Genomic DNA, 14,577 nt, shown 5'->3' with positions numbered 1-14,577 from the left:
GGACTCAACAGCCTTGGTTTCTCTTATGACTGCCTCGCCTGGTTCACTAACTACTTCTCAGATAGAGTTCAGTGTGTCAAATCGGAGGGCCAGTTGTCCGGACCTCTGGCAGTCTATGGGGTGCCACAGGGTTCAATTCTCGGGCCGACTCTTTTCTCTGTATATATCAATGATGTCGCTCTTGCTGCTGGTGAGTCTGATCCACCTCTACGCAGACGACACCATTCTGTATACTTCTGGCCAATCTTTGGACACTGTGCAAACAAACCTTCAAACGAGCTTCATTGCCATACAACACTCCTTCCGTGGCCTCTAACTGCTCTTAAATGCAAGTAAAACTAAATGCATGCTCTTCAACCGATTGCTGCCCGCGCCTGCCCGCCTAGTATCACTACTCTGGACGGTTCTGACTTAGAATATGTGGACAACTACAAATACCTAGGTGTCAGGTTAGACTGTAAACTCTCCTTCCAGACTCACATTAAACATCTCCGATCCAAAATGAAATCTAGAATTTATTTCCTACATCGCAACAAAGCCTCCTTCACTCATGCTGCCAAACATACCCTCGTAAAACTGACTATCCTACCGATCCTTGACTTTGGCGATGTCATGTACAAAATAGCCTCCAACACTCTACTCAGCAAATTGGATGCAGTCTAACACAGTGCCATCCGTTTTGTCACCAAAGCCCCATATACTACCCATCACTGCGACCTGTATGACCTCACTGGCTCTCGCTACATATTCGTCGCCAAACCCACTGGCTCCAGGTCATCTATAAGTTTTTGCTAGGTAAGCTCCGCCTTCTCAGCTCACTGGTCACCATAGCAGCACCCACCCGCAGCACGCGCTCCAGCAGGTATATTTCACTGCTCATCCCCAAAGCCAGCACCCCCTTTGGCCGCCTTTCCTTCCAGTTCTCTGCTGCCGTGACTGGAACAAATTGCAAAAATCACTGAAGCTGGAGACCCATATCTCCTTCACTATCTTTAAGCATCAGCTGTCAAAGCAGCTTACCGATCTCTGCAGCTGTACATAGCCCATCTGTAAATAGCCCATCCAACCAACTACCTACCTCATCCCATATTTTCTTTTTCTGCTCTTTTGCACACCAGTATTTCTACTTGCACATCCTCATCTGCACATCTGTCACTCCAGTGTTAATGCTAAATTGTAATTACTTTTCCACTATGGCCTATTTATTGCCTTTCCTCCTTCATTTACACACTGTATACAGATTTTCTATTGTGTTATTGACTGTACGTTTGTTTATTCCATGTGTAACCCTGTGTTGTTGTTTTTGTCACACTGCTTTGCTTCATCTTGGCTAGGTCGCAGTTGTAAATGAGAACTTGTTCTCAACAGGCATACCTGGTTAAATAAAGGTGAAATAAAAAAACCGGTGACCTTACAGTGGGAGAACTCACTGACTCCCCTCTGAGTCCCTGGCTGTCTGTACTGTTGACTCCTCTGGCTACTGTCCACAAGTTTGAGTTATGATGCTCCTGTTTAGAGTCAAGAGCCAATTGATGTTTAATGCTACAGTAATTCTTATCTCCATCTGCTATTTGACTAAAATGTGAATAATATGAAATGAAATAGGATATTATTTAAGTGTTTAGATAATAATGATACTGGATAAATAAAGCTAAAATCCAAAGATGAGATAATATTGTGGGATGTTGTGTATCCTGTGTGCAGGTGCGTGAGGCTGCCACAGCATCACTGGTGGATGTGTATCGCCACATAGGAGAGAGAGTCAGAGCCGACCTTGGAAAGAGAGGCCTGCCTGCCACACGGTGAGTGTTTGTCTATCTGTCTGTGTGTGGGTGTGTGTGTGCTTTTGGTGTGTGTGTGTGTGCTTTTGGTGTGTGTGTGTGTGCTTTTGGTGTGTGTGTGTGTGTGTGTGTGTGTGTGTGTGTGTGTGTGTGTATACTACAATATATTTTGTATGTGCCATGTATGGGTTGTCACTAGATGTCGACCGATTATGATTTTTCAACGCCGATACCAATTAATGGAGGACCAAAAAAAACGATACCAGTTAATAATAATAATAATAAATAAAAAATAAATAAATATATATATATTTTTTTAAAATTATAATTTATTCATATATATTACAACAATACTGACCTGAATATTTTTATTTTAACTTAATATAATACATAAATAAAATCTATTTAGTCTCAAATAAATAATGAAACATGCTGAATTTGGTTTAAATAATGCAAAATCAGTGTTGGAGAAGAAAGTAAAAGTGCAATATGTGTCATGTAAAAAAGCTAAGTTTAAGTTCCTTGCTCAGAGCATATGAAAACTTGTAGTTCATTTTAACATGAGTCTACAATATTCCCAGTTAAGAAGTTTTAGGGTGTAGGGATTATAGGTTGACTTTTTCTCTCTATACCATTTGTATTTCATATACCTTTGACTATTGGATGTTCTAATAGGCACTATAGTATTGACAGCCTAATCTCAGGAGTTCGTAGGCTTGAAGTCATAAACAGCGCTATGCTTCAAGCATTGCTAAGAGCTGCTGGCAAACGCAGTAAAGTTTGAATGAATGCTTACGAGCCTGCTGCTACCTACCACCGCTCAGTCAGACAGACTGCTCTATCAAATATCAAATCATAGACTTAGTTATAATACACTGCTCAAAAAAATAAAGGGAACACTTAAACAACAAAATGGACCGCTACCTCCGCCTTTGTGCAAGGAGGAGCAGGAGGAGCACTGCCAGAGCCCTGCAAAATGACCTCCAGCAGGCCACAAATGTGCATGTGTCTGCTCAAACGGTCAGAAACAGACTCCATGAGGGTAGTATGAGGGCCCGACGTCCACAGGTGGGGGGTTGTGCTTACAGCCCAACACCGTGCAGGACGTTTGGCATTTGCCAGAGAACACCAAGATTGGCAAATTCGCCACTTATGAAAGCAGGTTCACACTGAGCACACGTGACAGTCTGGAGACGCCGTGGAGAACGTTCTGCTGCCTGCAACATCCTCCAGCATGACCGGTTTGGCGGTGGGTCAGTCATGGTGTGGGGTGGCATTTCTTTGGGGGGCTGCACAGCCCTCCATGTGCTCACCAGAGGTAGCCTGACTGCCATTAGGTACCGAGATGAGATCCTCAGACCCCTTGTGAGACCATATGCTGGTGTGGTTGGCCCTGGGTTCCTCCTAATGCAAGACAATGCTAGACCTCATGTGGCTGGAGTGTGTCAGCAGTTCCTGCAAGAGGAAGGCATTGATGCTATGGACTGGCCCGCCCGTTCCTGGGTGGAGATCCCTCAGGAGACCATCCGCCACCTCATCAGGAGCATGCTCAGGCGTTGTAGGGAGGTCATACAGGCACGTGGAGGCCACACACACTACTGAGCCTCATTTTGACTTGTTTTAATAAGGACATTACATCAAAGTTGGATCAGCCTGTAGTGTGGTTTTCCACTTAAATTTTGAGTGTGACTCCAAATCCAGACCTCCATGGGTTGATAAATTTGATTTCCATTGATAATTTTTGTGTGATTTTGTTGTCAGCACATTCAACTATGTAAAGAAAAAAGTATTTAATAAGAATATTTCATTCATTCAGTTCTAGGATGTGTTATTTTAGTGTTCCCTTTATTTTTTTGAGCAGTGTATAATAAACACAGGAATACGAGCCGTTGGTCATTAATATGGTCAAATCCAGAAACTATCATTTTGAAAACTAAATATTTATTATTTCGGTGAAATACGGAACCGTTACGTATTTTATCTAATGGGTGGCATCCATAAGTCTAAATATTCCTGTTACATTGCACAACCTTCAATGTTATGTCATAATTACGTAAAATTTTGGCAAATTAGTTCGCAACGAGCCAGGCGGCCCAAACTGTTGCATATACCCTGACTCTGCTTACACTGAACGCAATAGAAGTGACACAATTTCACTTGGTTAATATTGCCTGCTAACCTGGATTTCTTTGAGCTAAATATGCAGGTTTAAAAATATATACTTCTGTGTATTGATTTTAAGAAAGGCCTTGATGTTTATGGTTAGGTACGTGCAGCGATTGTGCTTTTTTTCGCGAATGCGCTTTTGTTAAATCATCCCCCGTTTGGCGAATACCGATTTTTGTTATGAAAACTTGAAATCGTCTCTAGAAAGTGGGAGAGGGCACTGGACAATACAGAGGAAGAGAGGGAGAAGGGGAGGAGGGACAGAGAGTGGGAGAGTGGGAGAGGGCACTGGACAATACAGAGGAAGAGAGGGAGAAGGGGAGGAGGGACAGAGAGTGGGAGAGGGCACTGGACAATACAGAGGGGGAGGAGGGACAGAGAGAGTGGGAGAGGGCACTGGACAATACAGAGGAAGAGAGGGAGAAGGGACAGAGAGAGTGGGAGAGGGCACTGGACAATACAGAGGAAGAGAGGGAGAAGGGGAGGAGGGACAGAGAGTGGGAGAGGGCACTGGACAATTCAGAGGAAGAGAGGGAGAAGGGGAGGAGGGACAGAGTGGGAGAGGGCACTGGACAATACAGAGGAAGAGGGGGAGGAGGGACAGAGAAAGTGGGAGAGGGCACTGGACAATACAGAGAAGGGGAGGAGGGACAGAGAGTGGGAGAGGGCACTGGACAATACAGAGGAAGAGGGGGAGGGGGGACAGAGAAAGTGGGAGAGGGCACTGGACAATACAGAGGGAGAAGGGGAGGAGGGACAGAGAGTGGGAGAGGGCACTGGACAATACAGAGGGAGAAGAGGAGGAGGGACAGAGAGTGGGAGAGGGCACTGGACAATACAGAGAGGGATAAGGGGAGGAGGGACAGAGAAAGTGGGAGAGTGGGAGAGGGCACTGGACAATACAGAGGGAGAAGAGGAGGAGGGACAGAGAGTGGGAGAGGGCACTGGACAATACAGAGGGAGAAGGGGAGGAGGGACAGAGAGTGGGAGAGGGCACTGGACAATACAGAGGGAGAAGGGGAGGAGGGACAGAGAAAGTGGGAGAGTGGGAGAGGGCACTGGACAATCCAGAGGGAGAAGGGGAGGAGGGACAGAGAGTGGGAGAGGGCACTGGACAATACAGAGGGAGAAGGGGAGGAGGGACAGAGAGAGTGGGAGAGGGCACTGGACAATACAGAGGGAGAAGGGGAGGAGGGACAGAGAGTGGGAGAGGGCACTGGACAATACAGAGCAGGAGAAGGGGAGGAGGGACAGAGAGTGGGAGAGGGCACTGGACAATACAGAGGAAGAGGGGGAGGAGGGACGGAGAGAGTGGGAGAGGGCACTGGACAATACAGAGGAAGAGAGGGAGAAGGGGAGGAGGGACAGGGAGAGTTGGAGAGGGCACTGGACAATACAGAGGAAGAGAGGGAGAAAGGGAGGAGGGACAGGGAGAGTGGGAGAGGGCACTGGACAATACAGAGGAAGAGAGGGAGAAGGGGAGGAGGGACAGAAAGTGGGAGAGGGCACTGGACAATACAGAGAGGGAGGAGTGTGTAGTCTCTGAAGAGCTCCATTGAGGGCCTTGCTTTGGTCACCGTGGTTACCGTAATAAGGAGCCTGGAGTGTTGTCATTCTGAGCACAGTCTCCCTTCTCTCTCTTTCGCACTCTCCATCTCCCTTTCTCTCATGTATGAATAAATAGCGTGTGTGTGTGTGTGTGTGTGTTGTCTGTCACATGTTGTGATGTTAACTGATACAGACAAACACTGTCTGGGAGAGAACATTCTATTCAGTGAGAGCTTTGTCTGCTTAGGCCTGTTTTAGAGAAGTGTGTGTGTGTGTAATGGGGGTGCAGCCAGAGGCCTAGATGACCAGATCACATATCAGGAAAAGGTCAAAGAGAAGGGGGAGTGGGAGATGGACAGAGGGAGAGGCAGAGAGGAGGATGAGATATGTAGAACTGGGATAATAAAGAGATGGAAAGGGAATGATTTTGAGAAAGAAAGATGATTGGGTGAGAGAGAGAAGTCTTTACATGTGTGTGCTTTGGCCAGGAGTGGAGGGGGAAGGAGAAGAGTGGAGGGGGGAGGAGAAGATTGGAGGGGGGGAAGAGTGGGGGGGGGGGGAGAAGACGAAGGGGTATCTATGATAAATGTGACAAACGAAAGGAGTGGGAAAAGGAAAGACTGGGAGGACATGTGATGAGAAGTAGAGAGAGGGAGGGAGGGACAAAGAGAGGGGGAGGGGCAGCTTTTCTCTCCCTGTGCTGGCAGCGCCAACGCCCCTCCCCCTTTTGAAATCTGTGTGCTCTGTGTGGGAGGTTATGTGAAGGGGAACAGCATATCTGCGCTGTCACACAAACACTGCCCTGCTCCATGTCATACAAAACACACACAAAGCCTTTCCCTGAGATTGAACCTTTTCCTGTGGTGTATGTGTCTGAGAGATGATGGGTGGTGCTTCGTCGCGTGCCGCGTAATATGCATTTGTCTCTTGCTGTTTCTTTCTTCCCCGTTCCTCCTCCCTACCTCTCTTGTCCCCTCCCTCTTTAATTTGCTCCCCCTCTCCCTCCTTCGGTCTCTGAGTCACTGCACCATGTTGGATACAAAGAGCAGAGGACTCCAGCGTGACAGTAGCATGGGAGCTACCGCTACGCTACGCAGCAACACACTGACCCATTAATCATCCCGTATGGAAATGATAACGCTATGCTAATTTGGATAACGGCTATGCTAATTCGGGGGATAAATCAATATGGAAATGCTAATGTCGGCTAATTGTTGAGCGGTGTGGAAATGCTACGCAGCTGAGGAGCCTATCGCTAATCGTCAGTAATCAGGAGAGCTAAGCTGTCTGGGGGTTTGACTGCTAGCAGGACGGTGTGTATGCACACACACACACACACACACACACACACACACACATACACGTTTGCTCTGGTCCTATCGTTATTAATCTCAACCTTATCCTTTGAGGTGTGTGTAAGTAATAATGTGTGTGTTTTGTTACAAACAGATGTGTGTGTGTGTGTAGCAGATGTTACAGACGTTCTGTCTGTGACGTCGTGGACTTTGTTAGGATTCCTGTGGTGTTATTGAGATAGTGACGCTCAGCCTGAAGCTCAGAACAGTCTCCTAGGAGTTCCTACTCCAACACTCATTAATGGCAATGAGAAGATGTCTGGATGATCAGCATGCTGTCACTATTAATGTGCTCAATAGGAGTAGAGCTGTGTTTCCCCACAGTAATAATAGCCATTTCGGTGTGTTTGTGAGTTCGGGTCAGAGTAGGTGTAGGTTCAGATGCTTCACTTTTGCTTGGGAGAGTCATGTTAGTAGCATGTGAGACACACCCACTTTCAGACAACACGTGTTGCTGTTTTCTCTCTCATGTCACGCTATTCAGATTACTCATATGTTGGTGTGTGTGTGTGTATTCTGACGACCTTTCCCAACTCTTGTCTCCAGGTTACAGACAATATACGGGCGTTTTGATGAAGCGTTGAATTCTGGGAACATGGCGCTCAGCCCCAGTCACGGTGAGTCTCTCCCTCCCTCATTTTCATTGTTGCTTTTTTGTCTTTGTGCTGTTTGTCCCTCTTTGCCCCCCATGTGGGGCTAGTGCTAGGGTCTGGCTGATCTTGTGGCTGTCTGAAGGTCCAATAGGATTACTTGTCTAATCTCTCAGGAGTTTTGTCTCCAGACTTCAGATATCTGGTGTCTGGTTGGACCAAATCCCTGCCTAGCAACATAAGAACTGCTGCTGTTACCAGGCAGTTGGAATGTTTTTTGGTTGTAAAGTTGTAGTTAGGTTTAAGGTTGTAGTTTGGTCGTAAAGTTGTGCTTTTGTTGTATATTTGTAGTTTGGTTATATATTTAAGTAATAAAGTACGAGGGGGTGTGATATATGGCCAATATACCACAGCTAAGGGCTGTTCTTATGTACGATACAACACAGAGTGCTTGGATACAACCCTTAGCCGTGGTATATTGGCCATATATCACAAACCCTCGAGGTGCCTTATTGCTATTATAAACTGGATACCAACATAATTACAACAGTACAAATATTTGCTTTGCCATACCCATGGTGTACGGTCAGATATACCAAGGCTTTCAGCCAATCAGCATTCAGGGCTCAAACCATCCAGTTTCTAATTGTAGTGTGGTTGTATAGTGGTGGTGGTTGTATAGTGGTGGTTGTATAGTAGTGGTAGTGTGGTTGTATAGTGGTGGTAGTGTGGTTGTATAGTGGTGGTTGTATAGTGGTGGTTGTATAGTAGTGGTAGTGTGGTTGTATAGTTGTGGTTGTATAGTTGTGGTTGTATAGTGGTGGTTGTATAGTGGTGGTAGTGTGGTTGTATAGTGGTGGTAGTGTGGTTGTATAGTGGTGGTAGTGTGGTTGTATAGTGGTGGTAGTGTGGTTGTATAGTGGTGGTAGTGTGGTTGTATAGTGGTGGTATTGTGGTTGTATAGTGGTGGTTGTATAGTGGTGGTATTGTGGTTGTATAGTAGTGGTTGTATAGTGGTGGTAGTGTGGTTGTATAGTGGTGGTAGTGTGGTTGTATAGTGGTGGTTGTATAGTGGTGGTAGTGTGGTTGTATAGTGGTGGTAGTGTGGTTTTATAGTGGTGGTATTGTGGTTGTATAGTGGTGGTTGTATAGTGGTGGTTGTATAGTGGTGGTAGTGTGGTTGTATAGTGGTGGTATTGTGGTTGTATAGTGGTGGTTGTAGTGTGGTTGTATAGTGGTGGTTGTATAGTGGTGGTATTGTGGTTGTATAGTGGTGGTAGTGTGGTTGTATAGTGGTGGTAGTGTGGTTGTATAGTGGTGGTGGTTGTATAGTGGTGGTTGTATAGTGGTGGTAGTGTGGTTGTATAGTGGTGGTTGTAGTGTGGTTGTATAGTGGTGGTAGTGTGGTTGTATAGTGGTGGTATTGTGGTTGTATAGTGGTGGTTGTATAGTGGTGGTAGTGTGGTTGTATAGTGGTGGTATTGTGGTTGTATAGTGGTGGTTGTAGTGTGGTTGTATAGTGGTGGTATTGTGGTTGTATAGTGGTGGTTGTAGTGTGGTTAATTTGGTTTTGACATTGGAATTTGGTTGTAGAGTTGTTGCTTTTTTGTTTATAAAGATTTGCAGTTGTCTACAATTTGCCTAGTTGTATTGTACAGTTTTTTTTGTGGAGTTTGGATGTAAAGTTGTAGTTTTCAGTTGTCTACAGTTTGTATTGTATTTGTTGTACTGTAATTTGTCTGTTCCTTAGTCAGTATCTCTATACGCAATCTGTTGAGGTACTTTTATCCTGAGGGGATCACAGAGGGGGTTAAGACATGGGGGTGTAAGGTTGCTATGATACCATGTCCAATGGCAGCATGGGGTGGTTAGGTTTAACCCCTGCACTCCCAGTGGTTTCAGTTTGGATCTCTTCAGAGAGGGCAGTGAGCTTTGGGCTCCTAGTCCACTTGCAGAAACACTGGAAGGTCAGTCCAAGCTCTCGTTCTGTTCCATTCTGATGTGGACTCTCAAACAGTAAACCCAAAGCTCCAACCGGAGGACAGAAGATACGATATCAGTCACACACACACGCCATCAGCCAAACACAGCACACAAATTTAGAACACAGTAAAGCAAGAGGAAGCCAGACTGCATTGTCAGGGACGAAGAGCACACACACACTGACTGTGGGGCTGTTATTATTCTGAAGGCTCAACACAGCTGTTGCTGGGAGGCACAGGGGGAGCCACAGAGGGAAGGGGAAAGAGGGAGGCGAGGGATGGAGGGAAGGGGAAGAGAGAAAGAGAGAGATCTGCAGTTGTACAAGTCAGAGCTGTGCCTGTCACTGCTTTCCCTGATTCATCATGACAGAGGGAACGAGAGAGCAAGCAAATGAAGGAAAACTGAAAAGAGAGGAGAGCATTTCTCTACACTCTTATTATGGCTGTCGGAGGCGAGGGATACAGTGTGTGTGTGTGTGTGTGTGTGTGTGTAATCTTTGGCTCTGGGGTGAAATCCGTTTAGGGAGTTACTCTGAGTTCCTTAAAATGTCTGGGGATAGTTTGAGTGTATGTGAGTGGGATTGAGTTCTTTGTCCCTCCCTACTCCCTCTTCTCTCCCAACTCTCTCTCCCTCCCTACTCCCTCTTCTCTCCCAACTCTCTCTCTCCCTCCCTACTCCCTCTTCTCTCCCAACTCTCTCTCTCCCGCCCTACTCCCTCTTCTCTCCCAACTCTCTCTCTCCCGCCCTACTCCCTCTTCTCTCCCAACTCTCTCTCTCCCTCCCAACTCTCTCCCTCCCTACTCCCTCTTCTCTCCCAACTCTCTCCCTCCCTCCCTACACCCTCTTCTCTCCCAACTCTCTCCCTCCCTCCCTACTCCCTCTTCTCTCCCAACTCTCTAGTAGTTTGTAGGTCAGGAGTGTGTAGGTAGGACACTGGGTGTCTTTGGTGAGAGAGAGGTTTTATTTAAGACTGTTAGACTTTGGGACTGAAACTCACATTCTTAAGGTGTGTGTGTGTGTGTGAGAGGGTAATGTGTGTCACTGCTGCTGGCTTCTCTCTGTGCCTCATTGAAATGTAAGAACACACACACTACAGTAGTCCTAGTAGCCCAGAGTAATTGAGTGCACTGCAAACTGACCCTCAGTAGCTTCCATCAGCTGCTTAGTGGTGCATTGTTGAGACACACACACACACACACACGCAAGCTCATTCTGCCTCGATGCCTCTCTGTCTCTGCAGAGGATAGTGTGACCCCGTTTCCAGGGTAGCCTGTTTCCACGGTTACGCTGCCATTTTATTATTATGGTCTATCCCTATTCTTGACCTGGAAATGGAACGGTTCAGTGTCTGTGCTGCTCGTCTCCTTGTTTCCTATCCTCATCTCCTTGTTCCATCACCTTGTCTCCTTGTTTCATCTACTTGTTCAATTTGCTTGTTTCCTCTCATCTCCTTGTTTCATATCATTGCATCCTTGTTTCATTGCATCCTTGTTTCCTCTCCATCTCCTTGTTTCATATCCTAGTCTCATCTCCTCATCTCCTTGTCTCCTAGTCTCACAGATTTCTATCGTATTGCGTCCATCTCCGAAAAGAAGACAACCAAGGAGAATCATCCTTCGTCATAGTACTGTATTTAAACATACTGTTATGGCATTTTAGGGCAGTATTGCTATCAAGGCATGTCCGGCTCCACGTTGGGTATTTATTGATATCCTCGTCACATACTATGTATTGGCTGTTCATATGTGGAACTGTGTTGGCATGTTCAGTCAGTCGGCTTGTGTGGATTGGATCTGTGTCTGTATCACACGGGCCTGACTCCTGCCCGGGCGTGAAAATATGTTTATAACGTGTGCTTCTGCAGCTTAGAACAGATTACCATACACACACACGTGACGTTGGTACAGAAGGGCCTCGATGTACTAATCCTGTTCCTGAGTGTGTTGTGTTCCTAGCTAGCTAACATTCTAGTTTCCAAACGAAAGTTCGCTAGTTCGAATCCCCGAGCTGACAGTGAAAAATCTGTCTGTGTCCTTGATCAAGGCACTCAACCCTAATTGCTCCTGGGTATAAGTTGATGGCGGACCCTGGCCTTGACCCCACTCTCCGAGGGTGTCTCAGGGAGAGTTGGGATAGGCAAAAAAACATTTCCATTTCACAAGTGTGTACTAATACAATTGGTACATGAGGGAAATAGGGCACATATGAACACACTGCCGTGTGCAGTCAGAGCTCTGTCTCTAATTTAGTGTGAGTGATATCGCAACTGTCAGTCTTCCTTCCAAGAGTCTTCTTCCTTTGTTTTTGTTGTTTCACAGATAGGCTAGTGCTGCCCCCCTGTGGACACAAACACATTTTTGCAGAGCATTGACAAAATGCCTGTGTTTTGTGTGTCTGTGAGATGGTTGTGTGTGTGGTCTTGTTCTTCTATTCTAGTGGGTACCTAAAATCCCCCCCACACGCACACAAGGATTTTCGGTACACAAGGATAGTAAAACAATATTCTCCCTCATGACTACATTTCTCACTTCCCCATGAGGACAAAGGCTATTTTAAGCTTTAGAGTTACAATTAGGGTTAGGGGTTAGGTTAGTGAAAATAGGAATTTGAATGGAAATATATTTTGTGTGTGTACTCGCATGTAGTTATTTTACAATGCTCCACCAAATTTGTGTTGCTTTCTGGGTGGTTTTGTTACGGATGTATTTTTTGGCTGTGTGTGTGACGTTCTCAGAATGTGGATTGTGTTTCCCCTCTTCCCTGCATGGGAATGACTGGGATCATTTTCACCTTTATTAGGGATTGGAGAGTGTGTGTTTGCCTCTGCATGTTTGGTTTGTGTATCTGAAACCCAAATGTTTTTTTTGATTGGGGACTGGGGAGTGCGTGTATACTTTCTCTTAAAATTGTTTTAGTTCTGCCTGTAGCAGCAAGTAGATATGTGGATTATAACTGAGCACATCACCTCACTCACATTCTACACTGAGTGTATGAAACATTGGGAACACCTGCTCTTTCCATGACAAATCAAATGTTATTAGTCAAATGCGCCGAATACAACCTTTTTTATTTGTTTATTTATCCGTTATTTTACCAGGTAAGTTGACTGAGAACACGTTCTCATTTGCAGCAACGATCTGGGGAATAGTTACAGGGGAGAGGAGGGGGATGAATGAGCCAATTGTAAACTGGGGATTATTAGGTGACCGTGATGGTTTGAGGGCCAGATTGGGAATTTAGCCAGGACACCGGGGTTAATACCCCTACTCTTACGATAAGTGCCATGGGATCTTTAATGACCTCAGAGTGTCAGGACACCCGTTTAACGTCCCATCCGAAAGACGGCACCCTACACAGGGCAGTGTCCCCAATCACTGCCATGGGGCATTGGGATATTTTTTTTAGACCAGAGGAAAGAGTGCCTCCTACTGGCCCTCCAACACCACTTCCAACAGCATCTGGTCTCCCATCCAGGAACTGACCAGTACCAAGGTGTAGACCTTAGAGTGAAATTCTTACTTACAAGCCCCTAACCAACAATACAGTTAAAATATATGAATAAGAAATAAAAGGAACAACTAATTAAAGAGCAGTAGTAAAATAACAATAGCGAGACTATATACAGGGGTACCGGTTAGTTGAGGTAATATGTACATGTAGGTAGAGTTATTAAAGTGACTATGCATAGATAATAACAGAGTAGCAGTGGTGTAAAAGAGGGGGTGGGCAAGGCAAATAGTCTGGGTAGCCATTTGATTAAATGTTCAGGAGTCTTATGGCTTGGGGGTAGAAGCTGTTTAGAAGCCTCTTGGACCTAGACTTGGCCCTCCGGTACCGCTTACCATGCGGTAGCTGAGAGAACAGTCTATGACTGGGGTGGCTGGAGACTTTGACCATTTTTAAGGCCTTCCTCTGACACCGCCTGGTATAGAGGTCCTGGATGGCAGAAAGCTTGGCCCCAGTGGTGTACTGGGCCGTACGCACTACCCTCTGTAGTGCCTTGCAGTCGGAGGCCGAGCAGTTGCCATACCAGACGGTGATGCAACCAGTCAGGATGCTCTCTGGTGCAGCTGTGCTCGGTCATCCTTTTCCTGTAGTCCCCAATAATCTACTTTGTCTTGATCACGTTGAAGGAGAGGTTGTTGTTCTGGCACCACACGGCCAGGTCTCTGACCTACTCCCTATAGGCTGTTGTGTCATCGTCAAACTTAATGATGGTGTTTGAGTTGTGCCTGGTCGTGCAGTCATGAGTGAACAGGGAGTACAGGAGGGGACTGAGCACACACCCCTGAGGGGCCTCTGTGTTGAATATCAGTTTAGCGGATGTGTTGTTACCTACCCTTACCACCTGGGGGCGGCCCATCACAAAGTCCAGGATCCAGTTGGAGGGAGGTGTTTAGTCCCAGGGTCCTTAGCTTAGTGATGAGCTTTGAGGGCAATATGGTGTTGAACGCTGAGCTGTAGTCAATGAATAGCATTCTCATATAGGTGCTCCTTTTGTCCAGGTGGGAAAGGGCAGTGTGGAGTGCAATAGAGATTGCATCATCTGTCGATCTATTGGTGCGGTATGCACATTTGAGTGGGTCTAGGGTTTCTGGGATAATGATGTTGATGTGAGCCATGACCAGCCTTTCAAAGCACTTTGTGGCTACAGATGTGAGTGCTACGGGTCGGTAGTCATTTAGGCAGGTTACCTTCGCTTCCTTGGGAATAAGGACTATGGTGGTCTGCTTAAAATGTTGGTATTACAGATTCTAACGGGGAGAGGTTGAAAATGTCAGTGAAGACACTTGCCAGTTGGTCAGCGCATGCTCGCAGTACACGTCCTGGTAATCCGTCTGACCCTGTGGCCTTGTGAATGATTGATGTGAGTAAGACCTTTAAACAGGTCGACTGCGGAGAGCGTGATCACACAGTCGTCTGGAACAGCTGGTGCTATCATGCTATTTGCATCGAAGCGAGCATAGAATTAGTTTAGCTCGTCTGGTAGGCTTGTGTCACTGGGCAGCTCTCGGCTGTGCTTCCATTTGCAGTCTGTAATGGTTTGCAAGCCCTGCCACATCCGACGAGCGTCTGAGCCGGTGTAATACGATTCGATCTTAGTCCTGTACTGACGCTTTTCCTTGTTTGATGTTTTGTCGGAGGGCATAGCGG

General features: G+C 46.2%; 1 protein-coding gene across 50 annotated transcripts in view; it reads left to right on the top strand.

The window, feature by feature from the left end:
* Positions 1-14,577, top strand: part of clasp2 (cytoplasmic linker associated protein 2) — an 86,306-nt gene that overhangs the window by 14,184 nt on the left and 57,545 nt on the right. For 35 of the 50 annotated variants that reach the window (XM_090208965.1, XM_090208961.1, XM_090208962.1 and 32 more), the window contains exons 6-7: positions 1,705-1,802; positions 7,397-7,467. In XM_090208965.1, coding sequence (XP_090065091.1) covers positions 1,705-1,802; positions 7,397-7,467 — 169 coding nt within the window. Of the gene's footprint in view, positions 1-1,704; positions 1,803-6,291; positions 6,809-7,396; positions 7,468-10,975; positions 11,048-14,577 lie in introns of those variants that run through there. The other 15 variants (XM_090208947.1, XM_090208941.1, XM_090208939.1 and 12 more) reach the window with 2 other exon arrangements.

Source organism: Oncorhynchus mykiss, chromosome 18 (assembly GCF_057628025.1).
Source record: "Oncorhynchus mykiss isolate SJ-2025 chromosome 18, ASM5762802v1, whole genome shotgun sequence".
In the NCBI taxonomy this organism is placed as follows: domain Eukaryota; kingdom Metazoa; phylum Chordata; class Actinopteri; order Salmoniformes; family Salmonidae; genus Oncorhynchus; species Oncorhynchus mykiss.
This window is presented reverse-complemented; position numbering and strand designations above follow the sequence as displayed.